The 16612-nt window shown below is 39.6% G+C and overlaps 1 protein-coding gene across 6 annotated transcripts in view; it reads left to right on the top strand.

The window, feature by feature from the left end:
• DACH2 (dachshund family transcription factor 2) overlaps positions 1-16612 on the top strand; it is a 284826-nt gene that overhangs the window by 218857 nt on the left and 49357 nt on the right. For all 6 annotated transcript variants that reach the window (XM_088151649.1, XM_088151653.1, XM_088151651.1 and 3 more), the window contains 2 exons: positions 2084-2256; positions 14982-15117. In XM_088151649.1, the coding sequence (XP_088007775.1) occupies positions 2084-2256; positions 14982-15117 (309 nt within the window). The remainder of the gene's footprint in view (positions 1-2083; positions 2257-14981; positions 15118-16612) is intronic.

Raw genomic sequence — 16612 nt, forward strand, 5'->3', positions numbered from 1 at the left:
GAAGTGATGAACCCCAGTTACACGGGATCCGTGGTTAATTCTACCAAGCCTTGTTCAATGGTTTACCATCACTGAAAATTAGGCTTTCCTCTCCCCCCCGCCACCCCCCCCGGATAATCTCATGCCGCAGAAACCGATTGGTGTCTCTCCAAAGTCCACAAAAATGTTCTATTTTATTGTATATTCTGCTGCTATCGTTTTATCGCTATTGTTGTTGCTGTGGTTGATGTTGACTTCTCAGTTGTCTTCCACATAGTGATTCGAGGGTTTATTGAATAACAAATAATTATGCTTGATCTGCAGAATGCAGACACATTTCCTTCTCCCCCCCCCCTTTGAAAACCTATGATATAGTGTCTCTTAAAACAACGATGGGTTGTTACATTCTGTTTGTCATTTGCATGTAGTTTGCATGTCAATTGGATTGTAAAGAGATAGGCAGCCCAATTCAGACAGATGGTGTCTGGGAGCGCCGAAACTCCATGGAGTATAAGGAAAGATTACCAGACTGCAGTGGAAGAGTTGATGAGGGGACAAAGGCTGCCATTAGCAGTTGAGGTGGGCTGGGTGAGGTTAGTGAAACAAGAGAGATCACACGTATTCTTTGCCAACCAATCATAGCTCTTGGTGTATTGTGTATAGATAAATGTAGATGTAGATATAAGGATTTTCCCAGCATCTGTTCTGGCATCATATTGTCTTCCAGATAGACGCAACTGCTGATATTGATTTATTGGGATCATAATATCTTGGCATCTGCATATCTCAGGCATAGTTCAAGTGATCATTTCTCCTTGGTTTAGGTAGAGGGTTCTGAATGAGATGGGGGGGGTCTCCTGTTGTTTCTTTTTCACAGATGAGGAGGGAAGAAACTGAAAGCAAGAACTTAATTCCCTTCTTAGAGGTGACCTTTTTGCTGCTCTGACCACAGCTAGGTTGAACAGAAACTAAATCAAACCGTAGTTTGATCACCTGGCTTGTAAACCTAGAAGATACCTCTCTTTCCCTCTGAGAAGGACTTATGCAGGCTCATTTTTTTATCATTGAAGTCATGGTTGAGAATTTAAACATCAGAACTTTAGATGTACTTTATGTGCTCGTGGATAACTTCTTAGCCATCTTCCTCTTCTACCTGATTTTATTTTTTTTATTTACATTCTCTTTTTTTACATTCTCTTTTTTTAATGGGAATCTGGAATACCTCTGGGACCCACATATTTCCCATTTTTAGAAAATCTAGATTTGAAATGCGTACAGCATATGTGAACTATAGTGTGGGAAATGTGCTTACCTCCTCAGGAAAAAAAGGCAGAAGTAACTTAGGTTAGTAGAGAATATCAAGGTGGTGGGGGTGGTAGAGAAGGTGATAGGTAACAACCTCCCTATTTTGTCCTCTGAAAAATAGATGCTTTATGACTGATGACACCCATCATGGTAGCCATCTTGTAAATAGGTAAACCAGTTCTGTGGCAGTACCAGTGTACACTCTGAATTCCAGATGTGCTACCAGTCCTGTTGCTGCGTTAGATGATCACTTTAAAGAGGTCTGGGGTTGTTTTCTTATCTATCTTTGAGGCATACCAGTTTTTATTTCATGAATTCTGTTCTTAGAATTGAATTCGTTATATCTGTCTACAAAGTTCAAGGCAACTGATGCTCCATAAATCACAAAACTCTTTTGAAAGATACAATATTTTCATTATACGTTTTAAAGATCGGCAATCTTTAGCATAAAAAATAAGATTAATACTTTTTTGTTGTAGCTTGCTGGCTAGAGAACTGTCTTTGTTGGTATGTGCCCTTCAGTTACATATCTCATTTCAATCCTGGAGTATCCATCCAAGTTGGGTTTTTTTTCTTTTTTAAAAACCTGCCCTATTTTTCTTGTGTATATGAATACAACTCCATTGTTATTCTTGAAGCTCAACCTCAACTGCAAAGTATAGAAAATATTTCAGGCTAATTATGGTCCTAGTTGACTCATTCCGTTGAACCTTCACCCTCTTGAATAAAATTACGGGTGAAAACCTTAGGAAATCGTATCTTTTGACTTATTTATGGGCTGTGTTTTTTTGTGTTTCAGGGATAGATCTACCATTTATGATGATGCCCCATCCTCTTCTTCCCGTTGGCCTACCTCCTGCTTCTGTAGCGATGGCCATGAATCAAATGAACCATCTCAATACTATAGCAAACATGGCTGCAGCTGCACAGATGCATAGCCCACTTTCCAGAGCTGGAGCATCAGTAATAAAGGTAAGACTCAGAACATACTCAAAACAGATGTGACACAGTTGGGTTAGATGATGTCATTTCAGCAGGAAGTAAAATTTCATATAGGCGCACTCCTCCCTCCACCCAGAAAGCCAGCTGGAGAAATGGTTGTCCACTAGCTTTCTTTCTGACATGATAGGTTCCTTTCCCTCTCACGTTAGGAGGGATTTAAGCATGGTTGTTCCATCATATAAAAAATGAACCATGTGCCTTGTAGATCATAGAACAAAGGAAAGCAGAAATTGAGAATTCCCATATTTTTTATTTATACAACATTATAATTTATATTACTGGCAAAACCATGTTCCTTTTGCAGAACTGGGAAATGATGGACACATGTAAAACTGATAGGTATGAATGAAATTGCCAATAGAGGATTTTTTTTTTTCTTCTGCTTTTTTAACTGGCTATTCAGGGAAAGAAATTTAGGGAATAGAGTCACTCAAGGGAAGAAATGGATATCTGCCTATCCTGTGTCTGATCATCCCAGCCTGGATCTTGACCCCCAGTGTATTTTTGAATTTTAAAATTCACAGGGTTTCTCTGAAGATATAATGCAATGGATATCTGGAGGAAAGTGAACTGTAAATGTAATAATACATTTATTACTGCATTTGTTTTATATACTTTTTAAAAATGCATGGTTTAAAAAAAAACATAAATACACATGTTTAAAAAATCATTAAAGTTGCGGTCCAGTTAATCAGAGCCACAATTTTGTTCAGGGCTGGAAAACAAAGAGAGAGGGCCAAAGAATGTTTGGTAAAGTAGTATCTGATTATTTATTTAATTTGTCTATCATTTTGATTTCTACAACCCCCTCACTTATGCATGATTCTAGGCCCTGAAAGAGTTAAGAACAAGAATAGAAATGGCCATGCCAGGGAGGAAACCACAACAATTAGTCACAGACAACTCAACTCAACTAAGTAGGGGGCTCACATAATGTCCCACAACAGTGCCTGTGGTGTTTAAAGCTCTCTGGAAGGACAACCAAGTTGGGGTGGTATGGACCTCAGGGAGAGTGTTGTTTCAGAGGGCAGCTGCCTTCTGGATTTCATGAGACCCTGTTGGGCTCACATGATGCTTCTAGTGGTTCTATCGTGCCCTTATTCCTCTTTCCTGGCATGGATGCCTCCAAGTATGAGGTCTTCAACCCGCAGCATTCCTCATTGCTGAGAATTCCAGATGCTCATGTTGGGGAAGGCTGATCCAGGCAATTTTGAAAGTGAAAATGATAATCCCTGGGACCAGCAAGAAAAGAATGCAAACCAAGCATTGTCATAGGCTACACCAGAGCATCAGAGCTTTGTCTGATGGCACTCAGGCAGAACATTTCCATGAATGTCTTCATTCAGCCATTTACCTTTCAAAGCTCTTTTTGTAAAGCTTTAACTGAGCTGCTTCTGTGTTACCAGAAGATCTTGGCTCCCTGGAAATCTTTGAATGAAATGATTTTGTCCTCTACCCCATACATCACATTTGCCATCCAGAACAAAGCTGTCTGTCTCCACATCCTCTCTGCAGTACCCCACCACCTGTCTCTAAAATGTGCTTGCTCAGCAAAGTTAACATTTAGTACTCTGGAAAGAAATGTCATAACTATGAAATTTGATTTCCTCTGGACAAGAACACTATAAATTAAGCAAAGCCAAGGTAGCCAGGTTTCAAAAGTCTTCCTTGCCATCTATAATCTAACCTAATGTGATTAGCAGCTCCTACTAGCACTTCCATAGTTAAGGATACTGTCAAAAACTCTATTATAAATCCCTGCCTTCAGGGATTTACAGTCCCACTGAGAAAACTTCCTCACCGTTTGAAACTTGGCTCACTGTGACTCGTCCGCAGGATCAGAATTTTAAACAAAATGTCAGGTAGGTATATTTTTCAAGTCTAAAGTGGACTGAGCAGAAAAAATTGGCCCAATTTGGGGGAAAGTTGAATTTTTTTAAACAGATGAAATGAGTGATCTTTGCCAAGGTTTAACCTTCCCCTCTCCCAGTTGATATGGTTGTAAAGACCCTAAAGACCTGCTTATGTGTCCAGGCCTGGGGCCCCAAATGTGTTAAGGGCCCCGTTTCTTGGCCATACTGGTAATTATGGGATAATTTTTCTTGGCTGCCATATATATTTATTTTGTGCTGTATTGTGCTTGTTTTAATTGTTTTCATGATTGTTCGCCGCCCAGAGTCACTTGGTTGAGATGGGCGGCTATAGAAATTAAAATAAATAATAGCTAAACTAAACTACTAGTCCCCTTTTAGCATTTTATGGGATTTAGGGAGAGGGATTAAGCCTTATCTTTGCAAGGCTCAAGACACCAAGTTTAGCCCCTTTAAAAAAACCACTCAGTTCCAAAAAATAGAGCCTGTTTGTTCCAAGGGTTTGAAGGATTAACGGGCAACCTCCTCTCTGAATAATTTGGCTTGCTCACTCTAGTGAGATGTTACTAGTTATTTGGAGGCCAGAAAATTAAAGTGTCTTCTCCAAATAAAGTTGTCCTCTCCTGTGATAGCTTGTTGGAGAAGGACTGGGATGCTTTAAAAAAACAAAAAAATCAGGGGGTCCTGCTTTATATTTTCTATCTACACTGGTTTGATGATTGTTAGCTGCCCAGAGTTATCTGATAAAAGATGAGCGGCCATATAAATTGTTTCGATTAATAAATAAAATAAAGCCCATCTTCATACCTGTCTTGGCCACAGAGCTCACAGGGAGTCTTGGGGTCATCTTGGTGGGGAAAAAGTATCCCAACTACTCCCAATTGTCTGTGAACGTGCTACCAGTGGAACTCACTGGCCCAATAAGTATCTCTGTTGTTTTCTTCTCTGTGCTTCTTCCATGACCAGCTACAATATTTGGGTTCCCAGAGAATGTTTCCGAGGTGCCGTTGGTGGATGGCTTTTGAATCAAATGTAAAATGAACCTGCTGCTACTGCTGCTGTTTTTTTAAACATCAAAAGAGCCTCTCAAGCAGTAAGAATCTCAGCGTAGTGGCACATATCTGCCCACGTCAAAAAGGTGGGCTGATTGGTTTTACAACAGAAAAATGAGAATTTCTGCCAGTCTGTAGACAGTGGTGAACCCGATGGACCAATGATTGATAGTCTCTGGCATTTTTCCGTATCCTTTTCTGGATTAAGTTCTTAGGAAGGTACTTCATACCGGGCAAGAAAATTGGTCTATTTAGCTCAGATGTTGGCTGAACTACAAATCCCTAAATCCTTTTGCCATTGGACGCATTTGCTGGAATGCTGGGAATTGTGGTTCGGCAATAGCTGGAGGTCTGTGGATTCCCTCCTCCTGATTTAGACCGATATTATCTATCCCAGGACTCTGTGCCATCTATCATCTATCCCATCTCAGGCTCTAGGACTGTGTTTGTCCTTGGGACACTTCCAAAAGTGTTTGCAAGAATCTATATGTTAATATATATCTATATATGATACATAATAATAATTATTATTATTACTACTACTACTACATCTTAGGAGAAATCTTATTAATTATATGTCATTATTCTGATATAAAAATAATAATCAATTTTAATTGTTCTTGGCCTCTTCTACTTCTTTGTCCTGTTCCACCCACGTAGGGTGGTGCATTAGCACACCAGTCAACCCTCTCCCCACTCCAAAGTTCCCCATTCCTGATCTACAAGAATCATTGATATCCTTTCAGGCAATGCTGTATCCCACCACCTACCATCTAATCATTTTTAATGAGGTTGAATCTGAGATGTCTTGTTTTGCACTTCCATTTTGCTACATCTTGAGCAGGATGGTCCTCTAGTTCTTAAATAATCACAGTTCAATTTATTGCCTTGTTTTGGGGATTGTGCAACATTAGGAATCCAGGCGTGTCCCCTCGGAAGGGGGGTTTGATACTCACAAGTGCCTGGTGACTTTTCTTATGCAGCTGTTTCTGGGACATATAATAGCACTGTTTTTATATTTAATATCTTTAACTTGTTTTTTTTCTGTTTGTTTGTTTGAAAACCCTCACATTTTCCTATGAAAATTAACCTGGTCATATTATTAGCCTTTCGCTATGCTCCAGGTCCTTTTAATGTTGGCTCAGCCATTAGCATTTGTAGTTAATAACAAATACAGCTCTAATGCAGACTTGAAATAGCATTCATGTCTTTTAGCCCTGGGAACGTCATTGAATCAGTCAGACACAGCAGCAAACAAGGACTGTTTTTATCATGGAAAGGAGATTGCATTGAGCTGGAAGGAGGGAGAAGGCTCAGTTGGTTGAAAGGAAATGAACACAGGATGTTTTTTGTCATGTTATAGAAGAGTTACCCAAATAGATGATCTGGCATTGCATGTAGCATTTCTGGAAGGCATGCTTTCTCCTCAGATCTACTCCTACATTTCATAGGAGGCATACCTTCCCTTTGAAACCAAGTTGTGGAGTTCTTCCTCTTTAAGAACATAGGAGGCTTGCTTCTGCTAACTCTGATCACTGTTCTGTTTGCCCAGTATCGCAAACACTGTCTGGCATCTGCTTTACAGAGTTTCAGGCAGGGTTATTTTCTGCCCTTATGAGAAGATGGAAGAGATTGATTTTAGATACGGTCATAGACCAAAACACTTTAAAGAGAATGAACCCAGATTTTTCCACATTCCAACCAAATGCTCTGTCCTAGGATTGGAACCCAAGCCCTCTTTTCTTCTGGGCAGAAGGGAGGGGTTTTTTCAACTAGATTTCCAGGCAGGATTTACACAGTAAAGCCGAGCCATAGTTTGGTTAACTCAAGTTAATTGGACAAACTTCGATTTGCCCAGCTTGCTGACCCTTGAAGTCTGGTCTATGAACCACAATGGGTGGGCTCACACAACATGCAAAGCCCAAAGTAGACAAATTACCTTATGACTTAGTATGTTGTATGAGCCAGTTGGAAAAGGTTTTGGATTTTTCTGGCCTTTTGAATCCCTCTGTAGATTCAAAACACTTCTCCCTGTTTTTGGCTGCGTGGTCTTTGTTTTCAAATATATTACACCCAGCTTTAAAGGCTAGAGTTCCCTGAGTAAATAGATCTCTCCCTTTTGTATTTCAGTGCTTGTGTGCATGTGTTTTAATTAGAATGAATGGAGAACAGAAAGTTTGCAGAGATGTTGAGGGACTTTCTGACTTCCTCTTTTTTTGAGATGGAAATTGGAAGAGATGAAAAAGCAAGTTTTCTTCTTCAGCCAGTCAGTGTCTTTTCAAAACAAGGATTGTCTAGCAACTCAAGGCTAGGCAGACATTATTGGACTACAGCTCCCATCACCCTCCAGCCTGGCAAGTGGTCAGGGATGATGGGAGTTGCACACCAGCAATATCTGGGGAACCTTATATAGCTTATTCCAGTCCTTCTGCATTTTTCTGTATGTACATAGATTGAGTGGGATGTTAAATTTTCCCTAGTAACACAGTAAGAGTCTGAATATTGTAGAGTAGTCATTAGGAAATGTCTTTACAAATTCCTTGCCAAAGTATTGTGTTTTTGAATGACTGTTTTCCAGGATCATCTGATGATTTGTTAACTTCTTTTGTTGTTGTTGTTGATCTGAGCAGGTGGCAATTAACAAGTTGGTGAGAAATGGTCACAATGCAGGGAAATTAGTAAGTGAACATCTGGTATTAAAGACTAAATGTTGCTGAAAGTGGGGTAATTTTTCAAGAACATAGATATATGTGTCTATTTCCAAAAAGACCGAAGATCTTTTTGGATGGGGCATATTTCACCATGTTTTATATGTAAAAGATCCTGCGTTTAGTGTCCTCTGTAATTTAAAAGATGCAGGTGGGGATGGGAAAAACTTCTGCTGATCAGATTAAATAATACTTGGAAAAATGTACCAATGATTCATCCCTCTGCCTATACCCCCTGTTTGTCAATTTAAAATATAAAAAAGATCCCTGCAGACATTAGCTTAGCACATCTCACAAAATGCAAAGACATGGGCTAAGCATTTGAATACTGAGCCAACATAATTCTTCATGAGGAGGTTTGCCAGGAAGAACCATTATATGTCAATCCCCTTTGAGTAGTCCATCCTGAGATGGCCAAAAGAACAATAGTAATGATGCCATCTCGTTGATGAGATAAATAAAAAAATGTGTTAAGATAGTTTCTGTGCTTACTCCCTTTCCCCATAAAATCACAAGTTTGTGGTCTGTTTTTGATTCTCAGACCAAATCCTGAATTGGGGCATTTCTGCAGTTGTTTTCTGCTTCCTTTTTCATTAGTAACTTAATCCCCTCTCCCATTGCCCTGCCCATCTGATTGCAGAGAAGAAGCATGGAAACAAACTATATGAATAAAATTTCCAATATTCCAGAAGAACTACAAAACACTCTTGTTGGCAGAGAAATGCCATTAAGTCCTTTAGGAACTCATTAATAGATTAACATTTGGGTGAGTAATTATAGCTGCAGTGGAAATAAAAATAAACAGGGCAAACCAGCATGTCACAATTCCTCTAAACGCTGGAGATCAATACTATGAAATATCACATCTGAAGGACGAAGGTCAAGCGGATTGTGCCAACACTAGGTAAGCTGTGCATAGACAGAGAAAAAAAACTCTGCTGTGACTTTGGCTGGGTTGATTACTGCAAATGGGGAGTGGGCAAATTCTGAACGATCATGAATGAGAACAGCCAATATTACGGTACATTACAGAAGTTTTGGATCCAGTGAGTAGCTGAAGCAATTGAGAATTGAAATCCAAAATACCTGGAGCACAGCAAGTTCATTTATTTGCTTGTTTGCTTATTGGATTTTATACCCTGCCATATTCAATAAGACTCTTGGTGGCTTACAGTGAATACAACAAAATGATAACTTAAACAACAATGTAGGATACCAACGCTGACAATAAATAAAAGAGGGTGAAATAATAAAAGTGGCAGAATAAATTTTAATTGCTTCCTTAAAGGTCAGTGGGGAGGGGACAAGTCTGATTTCCAGTGGAAGCCATTCCAAAGCAGTGGGCTGCTACAGAGAGGCAGTGCCACTAATCGTGGCTCTCCTCACCTGCCAGAAGGGGGGGATCATTAGCAGCGGTTCTCTACAACATCTGATAGATCAGGCCAGTGTAGTTGGAAGAAGGCAATCTAGGAGCCAAGCCAGGAAGGACTTTATGGGTCAATACCATCAATTCTAATTTCTACTTAGAAACTTAGTAAGCAACGCAGGTCCTGCAGAATTGATGTTGTATGATCCCATTGTCAGGAATGGGTAAATATGTGGGTTGTTGCATTCTGGACCAGTTGTAGTGTCTGAATATTCTTTGAGGACAGCCCCATGTAAAGTGTGTTGCAGTAATCCAGGTGGTGATAAGGGTATGGATCACTGTAGCTGAGTCTTCTTGCATCAGTTATGGTCCTGTCCTTGAGAAATGGTTGACGAATTTCTCCTTTCTCTAAAATAATCAGAGAAATCACCCACCCAATTTGTCTGCTCATAAATTAGGTGGAGATTTTTAAAAGGCCATTTTTGTGCCCAACTCTACAATACTGCAACAGAAAGGCATTCTAGAACCGGATTCAATTTGCAGAGGTAGAAGTTTGAGTTTTAGTTGTGCAGGCCCCTGGTGAAATCTAGAATTGCTTCCTTTTGAGATCCAACCAACACCTAGCCTTCCAGTCAATATAGATACCAGTCAGGGATTTAAAAATGCATAGTCCAAAAACATCTAAAGAGGTACACATTCAGCAGCCTTATGGTACGATAAAGGAAAGCAGTTTAATGCAGACCAAAAAGTAGCACCTTGGACAGCTCCAGTGAATATTCAAGTCTGTGAGATTGTGGCTTCAGCAACTGATGATTTCCAGCAGCTACAGAGATTCAGCTACGTCTAGGTAGCTACTCCATGTCCCACTAAGAGAAGCTGCTTCAGGTTAAGGGGTGTATCCTGTTCAATAGCCACTTCTTCTGAGAGAGCAAAGGAGTCAATTGTTCTACTCTTGAATTCTGGACTAGTATCCTCGTAGTCAAACGATGGCAGTCTGTCCTGTTCATACCAAAGGAGTACTAACCCGTTGGGCTTTTTTCCTGCAGAATGGATTCTTTTGTGGGCATTCCTTCCAGTTTGAGATTTCCTAGAAACCATGTTCTTGCCTATCCCTCATGGAAAACCAGATCATGGATCCATAAATGAAAAAAAAAAAGATAATATATCAGTAATGAAGCAAAAAGGTAAACACCAAAGACAATTAAACATTTCTAGCAACCAGTACTAAGTCTACAACAAAGCCAATGTGGTATAGCAATTAAGATGTTGGACTAGGATGAGAAAGACTGAGTTTCAACCCCATCTTCAGTTTAGAAACTCATTAAATTACTTTGGGCTAGTGATTCCCAGCCTAAAGTCTTCTTAGGATTGTTGTTGTGAGGAAAAATTGGAGGAGGAAACACTATGTATGCCACCTCAAGCTCCTGGAGGAAATGTGGGATATAAATCTAGAAAGTGAGCTTCAAATCAGTCTATAGGTACGCTGACATTTTTCACAATTCACACAATTCATTTTTAAAAGGATAAAAGAATAAAAAGGCCTATTCAGAGCCATTCACACCTCTGAACAAAATGGGACAATGAGCAAATTAGCCACAGAGGAAGAGGGGGTAGATGCATGAAGAAGAAGGAGGTGGCCCTTCTGGTGTTCCTGTCCTGAATTATGTTGCCATGTTATATCTAATAACGAATTGCACTCCAAAGTTAACTGGAAGCAGTGGAGTTTGGACCAAACTAGAAATAAATGATTTATCCAAATCACAGCTGGTATTCTTGTTTTTACAACACATAAGGTATATTGCAATTTGCCAGGGGCTGTTGATTTCTGCAATAACTGCTTCCAGTGATGTAGACATCTATGTTAGTGGTCATGTTTACATCCATATACAGACAGTTGAAGCTCTGCAAAAGTTCTTCTGGATGTCCAGACTATACTGGACCAATATTCTTCAGTCCTTCATGAGCAATGAACATTTATACTCTGGTTTTTGTTCAGATATATAAATATTTTACCCCCACCCCTGTAACAGTGCAACCTTTTCAAAGCTGGTTTCATTTGAGTTGAAACCCTCTTTTAATATTTTTGGTGTTTATATCTGTGTACACACACACACGTGTGACTATCTACTACTCAGAAGGGTTTTTTTAATGTCTTGAATTAGCTGAACAACAGCTATGTTCAGAAGAGAACTGAAATATACAAAGAGTGGCAAGGAGCTGTAAAATCCACAGATGACAGTAAAATCCAAAAATGAAGTCATCAAGGTGTAAAGAGATGGTTAGCCTATCAGCTCTGCAATTTTCCAACTGCAATGTCCTCGTTGATTTGTCGCGAATACTGTTAACCCTGTGTTTGGAAAATGCCAGGGACATGATTGCTTGTGTTCTCATTTGTAATAAAATAGATTAACTTGCTGTGAAATTTTAACTAGACGGAGACACAACAGTAGCTACCTAATGAACCACAGCTCATTGCTGTTAAGTAGCTTAATAGAAGCATACTGATTACACCGCTGAAAAATGGATCTGTTTATGTGCAAAGAAGAGGCCACTAGCATGCATTATAGCAAAAAATAGCCACAACTGCCTTTCATGCTGGAGAGGACCTTACTCTGTACCCAGGATTACCTTACTGTAGCTAGCAGCATCTAAATGACATAGTACAAACATGGTGCTAAGCCACGGGTACATGATTTGCTGAGTAAACCACTGTTGGCAGGTATTAAACATCAGGGTAAGCCATAAACACTGCTTACAAACCACAATGCTGAGTTCACAGCCCACCCCACCAGAAAAGCAGATCATATAAAGGCTTAGCATGATACCTGCACTCAATCAGTACAGAACCAAGATGCTCATGCCACAGGTATCTACCTACATGACTTTCATTCAGTTCAAAGCGCTTCATCAGAGTACATCAGTAATGACTGAAATGTACAGCTTTATCTTGTACCTGAAAATATTACTTTCTGTGGCACAAGGGAATTACGCCTTTAAGGAAGATTGTTAGTCAGCAGATGCTTGTTAGACAACTATTCCTAATAAGACTAATATATGTTATATATATTGACTGTATCCCTTACTGGGAAACGTATTGCTGTTTCATGTGTACTGGTTCCTGTGCATAGTTAGCTCTCTTCCTGTAAATAAAGACTTGTTTGCCACCTGAAGTAACTTGACTGTGGACCTCAGACCTACGGTAGAACCATGGGGTAGTTCTGGGCCAACACATGCTACACCATATTCACATTAGTTTCTTTCTAACAGTGTTTAGATCTGGAGATATCTAGGGAGCCATGGAGATGAGCTTGGAGAAGACATCCAGGAGGTGTTAGAACAACAGCAGGTGCAGAAGAAGCATGCATTAAGCCCAGAGAAGCAGGAAAGTATTAGAAAAAGACTCAGACTGACACCCTGGGGTATAAGAGGGAAGGAAAGGAAAACACAGGCAGACTTGCAAGATTCTGTTGCTCAGTAAAACTTAGTCATAGCTTTCCTGTGGAGTCAGTTTTCTGATCTGGTCCACCTTGTAAGGCTGACAAAGTATAACTCTTATTTGTGTCCTTATTTAAGTTTTTTTTTTTAAAAAAAAACTCCTTTCACCAAAATGTGATCCTACAGATATAGTCATAATAAAACTGAAAACTGTGTTCATTGTTACTAGTAGTTCTGAACCATCACCAGGTTTTTGCTAGTGATACATTGTACAAAATAGAACATTGAGCCTTTCAAATATATCTGATAGATGCAAAGAACCAGCACTCCTTCACTATTCTCTTCAGGTCTACTAATCCAGGGATTATTTTCCTAACAGTAATACCTTTTTGACATTTATTTGGTGTTCCTTTCTTTCTTTTCCCAACACAATTCTCATGTCTGCAGTAATTTCTACCCATGTCCTGAAAAATGACAGAGGTTTGTTTCACATTGCTTTAAATCAAAAATTCCCTCAAGATGTACCAAACTTGAAAGGCCTAGAATAGATTACTATCTGTTTAAGCTTAACAAATATTTTTAATTAGTAGGCTAACAGTACAGCAATTAAAGGTTTCCCTTTTAAGTTTTATTAGTTATTGTATGTTCATTAACTAAGAGATAATTAGTTAAGAAAGCATGTCCATTGAGGATTAACCACTGCATAATAGATACGCATCTGTGATTTTGAGGTTCACTTGGTATTGAATGTCCAATAACCGTCCTATTAAAAACACATTTGAGGCAGTGTTTTCTGCACAATTCATTTAGAACAGATGACACAACATACTCTGATAAACCCTTTGTCATAAAAAACTCTGCACAACATTCAAGAAGCTTTGCTTGAAATAGGAGGCCTAGAAAAACCTTGCTCTGGAGTGCAAAACTCCAAGGAAGGCCTAAAAGCAGAAATCAGAGATTGTTCTGGATTAAATAAGGGGTCAAAGTCAAGTCCACTCTGATGCACCAAAAGTTGAATCTTAGCAGATTTGGGACAATCTTTGGCAGAGTTGCAGTAAGATAACGTCAAGTCACCCTTCTCCAGCCTTGTCTTCCGGATGGGCTTCCGTCTCTTGGTAATTTCAGCAATGAGGAATGTTGCCTGGGGAAAATAGGTATGCATGAAGGGTAGTCAAGGTTAGAAAAGACTAGTTTATACTTTGGATGTAAGGGCTGTACTTCTAAGTGGAGACCTAGTCATCTGCCCCTAAGACCTGTCCTGATGGCACTTTTGTGGACATTGTTACAAACTCATAATCTGAAGCAAGTTGTAGAGGAATGCAAAGATCAAGCTGATGAAGGAATGCAAGAACCATTAGTAGAACTGTTAAAAAAGAATGAAAGTGACAATGTAGACCTGGAAAAGGTGGGTGCAGAAGAAAGAGCCTCAAAATAGCTTCACCTTGATTCTATATAAGAGGGGGTAGAAGGAAACTCAGGCATTCAAGATTTGTTATTATAACCTCCAATAATAAAGTGGAGTTCAGTAGTTCTTGTGTGTGTTTCTTGACCTGGCCTATCTTGAAGGGCTGACACAAGGTTAAACAAAATTAAAGCTGATTTCCTTTCTTGCTTTTGTAGGGAGCAGTTGTCTCATCTAATTTTCTTTATTCCTGCACCCCCAGGGAGTGATTGGGTTGGTCATCCTTAGCTATTGCCTGGTTGCTAATGAACTGCAATATAGAGATGGAAAAAAAATAACCTGTTATCCAACTGTCAAGAAACAATGGCTGTCATTTCAAAAGAGAGCCACCTCACCTACTCTCGCTCTCCTTGTCTCTTGTCTCATACCTTCTTTGGATTTTCTGCCAAGGCCACTCTGGTGGATTATTATTCTGGCATCACAAGTTATCATAGCATGCTCTAAAGGTGCCCTGATCATTCAGGTTGATTGGCAGTGATGACTGTTGGGTGTTCAGGGTGTACAATTCATTTCAGTCTTATTGAAAGTATCAATCCAATGTGATAACCCAAGCCCATTCAGAAAATCAGCCTGATTCTGTTTGGACATCCAAATTGAATTGATTCAATTCAGACTTCTGAATTGGTTTGGGGGAAAAAAACACATGGAAGGGTCCAACTCGCCCAAACTGATGCAAAGGCCTTTTTCATTTTTCAAATTAGTTTGGAAAGTCCATATAGAGAATCGTTTGGATCACCTTCAAATTGAATCCCTAAATAAATACAATCAATTGCTTAAACCCATCTTCTTCTTTCTTTAAAGGAGAGGATTCAAGACAGCCCTTCACCTGCTCCATCTGTAGAAGAGGGCCAACGACCCGGGAGTCATGCCTCTTCACATCAAAGCAGCAGTGTTTCAAGTTCTCCATCCCAAGTTGACAACACACCAGACAGAATTGGTTTGTACTCTTTCACTGTTGACTGTTTTGAACTTAGGAACAGCCCTGTGGAAAATGGGGGAAAGAAATTATTGTGGGCAGTGAACATATATCTGAAAATTATTATAGGCAGGGAGGGGAAGAAGGGGAGAAATGAAACAAACATATATATGCTGGGCTCCGTGTCATGCAATAAATTGCCAGTGGAGTTGAAACCATCCATCTCCGCATTATGGCTTAGGAGGGGATGAAATATGTTTATTTTCCTGGACCTGTTAATGCTGGTGTTTTAGCTTAGTTTTTGGTCTTTAGATCTGTTAAGTTTTAGCATTTAATAGACTTCATTTTTATTCTGTTTTGTAAGGCTGTTCATATTTCATTTTGGAGAACGAAATTTCGCACAATGTCCCATTGAAGTTTTGAATCCAAACCAGGCTGTTTCAAATGGTTTGCAAGCACCTTACGCTTAAGACAGAGGCATTCTACAATACACACAACAGCCTGTTTCACCCTCAAGATTGGAGTTCCATCCTTGAAAAAGGACATTTTATAAAATGTCATACCTGAAATTCTTCAAAATGAAATGTTTTACATACTTCCAGCCTAAAGGAGTGGGCGGCGTATAAGTGAAAGAAAGGAAAACAGTAAGGAAATAGCGTGTGTGGCTATAACATTTCATTGATAATTCGGGTTAAGAAATTAATGATGCTTGCGTAACACCTATTGGGACCTGTCCCAAGGAAACATAGTTAAATCTACTGTGTGCTGAAACTGCACTGGAGTGGAATTAGTGCAAATGTACCAGATGTATGCCAGTATCAGTATACCGATATGATCATATAAAGGCAAAGAACATGCACTGTTTGCCTTAGAAATCAGGTGAGGAACTTGGTATGCCAGCAAGCAATGTGAGCAAAGTGAAAAGTGAGTGCAGGTAGTCCTTGTTTAGCAAGTGCCTTGTTTAGCGACCATTCACAGTTATGACGGTGATGAAAAAGTAACTTAATGACCAATCCTTACATTTACGACCTTCGCCAGTCAGTAAAGCAAAGGAAAGCTGAAGTAAGATCATAAGCACAGTCGCAATTTCACTTAAGTGACCACTTCACTTAATGACTGAGTTGCCAGTCCCAGTGGTGGTCACTAAATGTGGACTACTTGTATGGTTCAAATCTGTGCTTTCTCCTACACACCCATATACGTGTACTCAGTTACCCATGCCTGCATTATGCTTTCTCAAACATATGATTTCATTGAACATCTATCCATACTCTTCCCTTTACAGCATTTTGCCTGTTGGCATGTTCATTCAGTAACTCCTTCCCAGATATTGGGGAAAAGACCACCCAGCCCCATGTCTCCAATTTGCATTAGGATGAGTTGAAAGATCCAGAAAGACTTGTGCTTGTTTAAGAAAGGATGTTATCTTAAATTATGCTAAGCCCCTCTCCCTTCCCAGCAAATGTTAATGAAATTAGCAGCTTTCTGACCCTATTCCCCAAATTACAGAATTATG

This window comes from Python bivittatus, unplaced genomic scaffold (genome assembly GCF_059951505.1).
Source record: "Python bivittatus isolate LINGU-HERP-01145 unplaced genomic scaffold, Pbiv_v1 ctg000670_np1212, whole genome shotgun sequence".
Taxonomy (NCBI): domain Eukaryota; kingdom Metazoa; phylum Chordata; class Lepidosauria; order Squamata; family Pythonidae; genus Python; species Python bivittatus.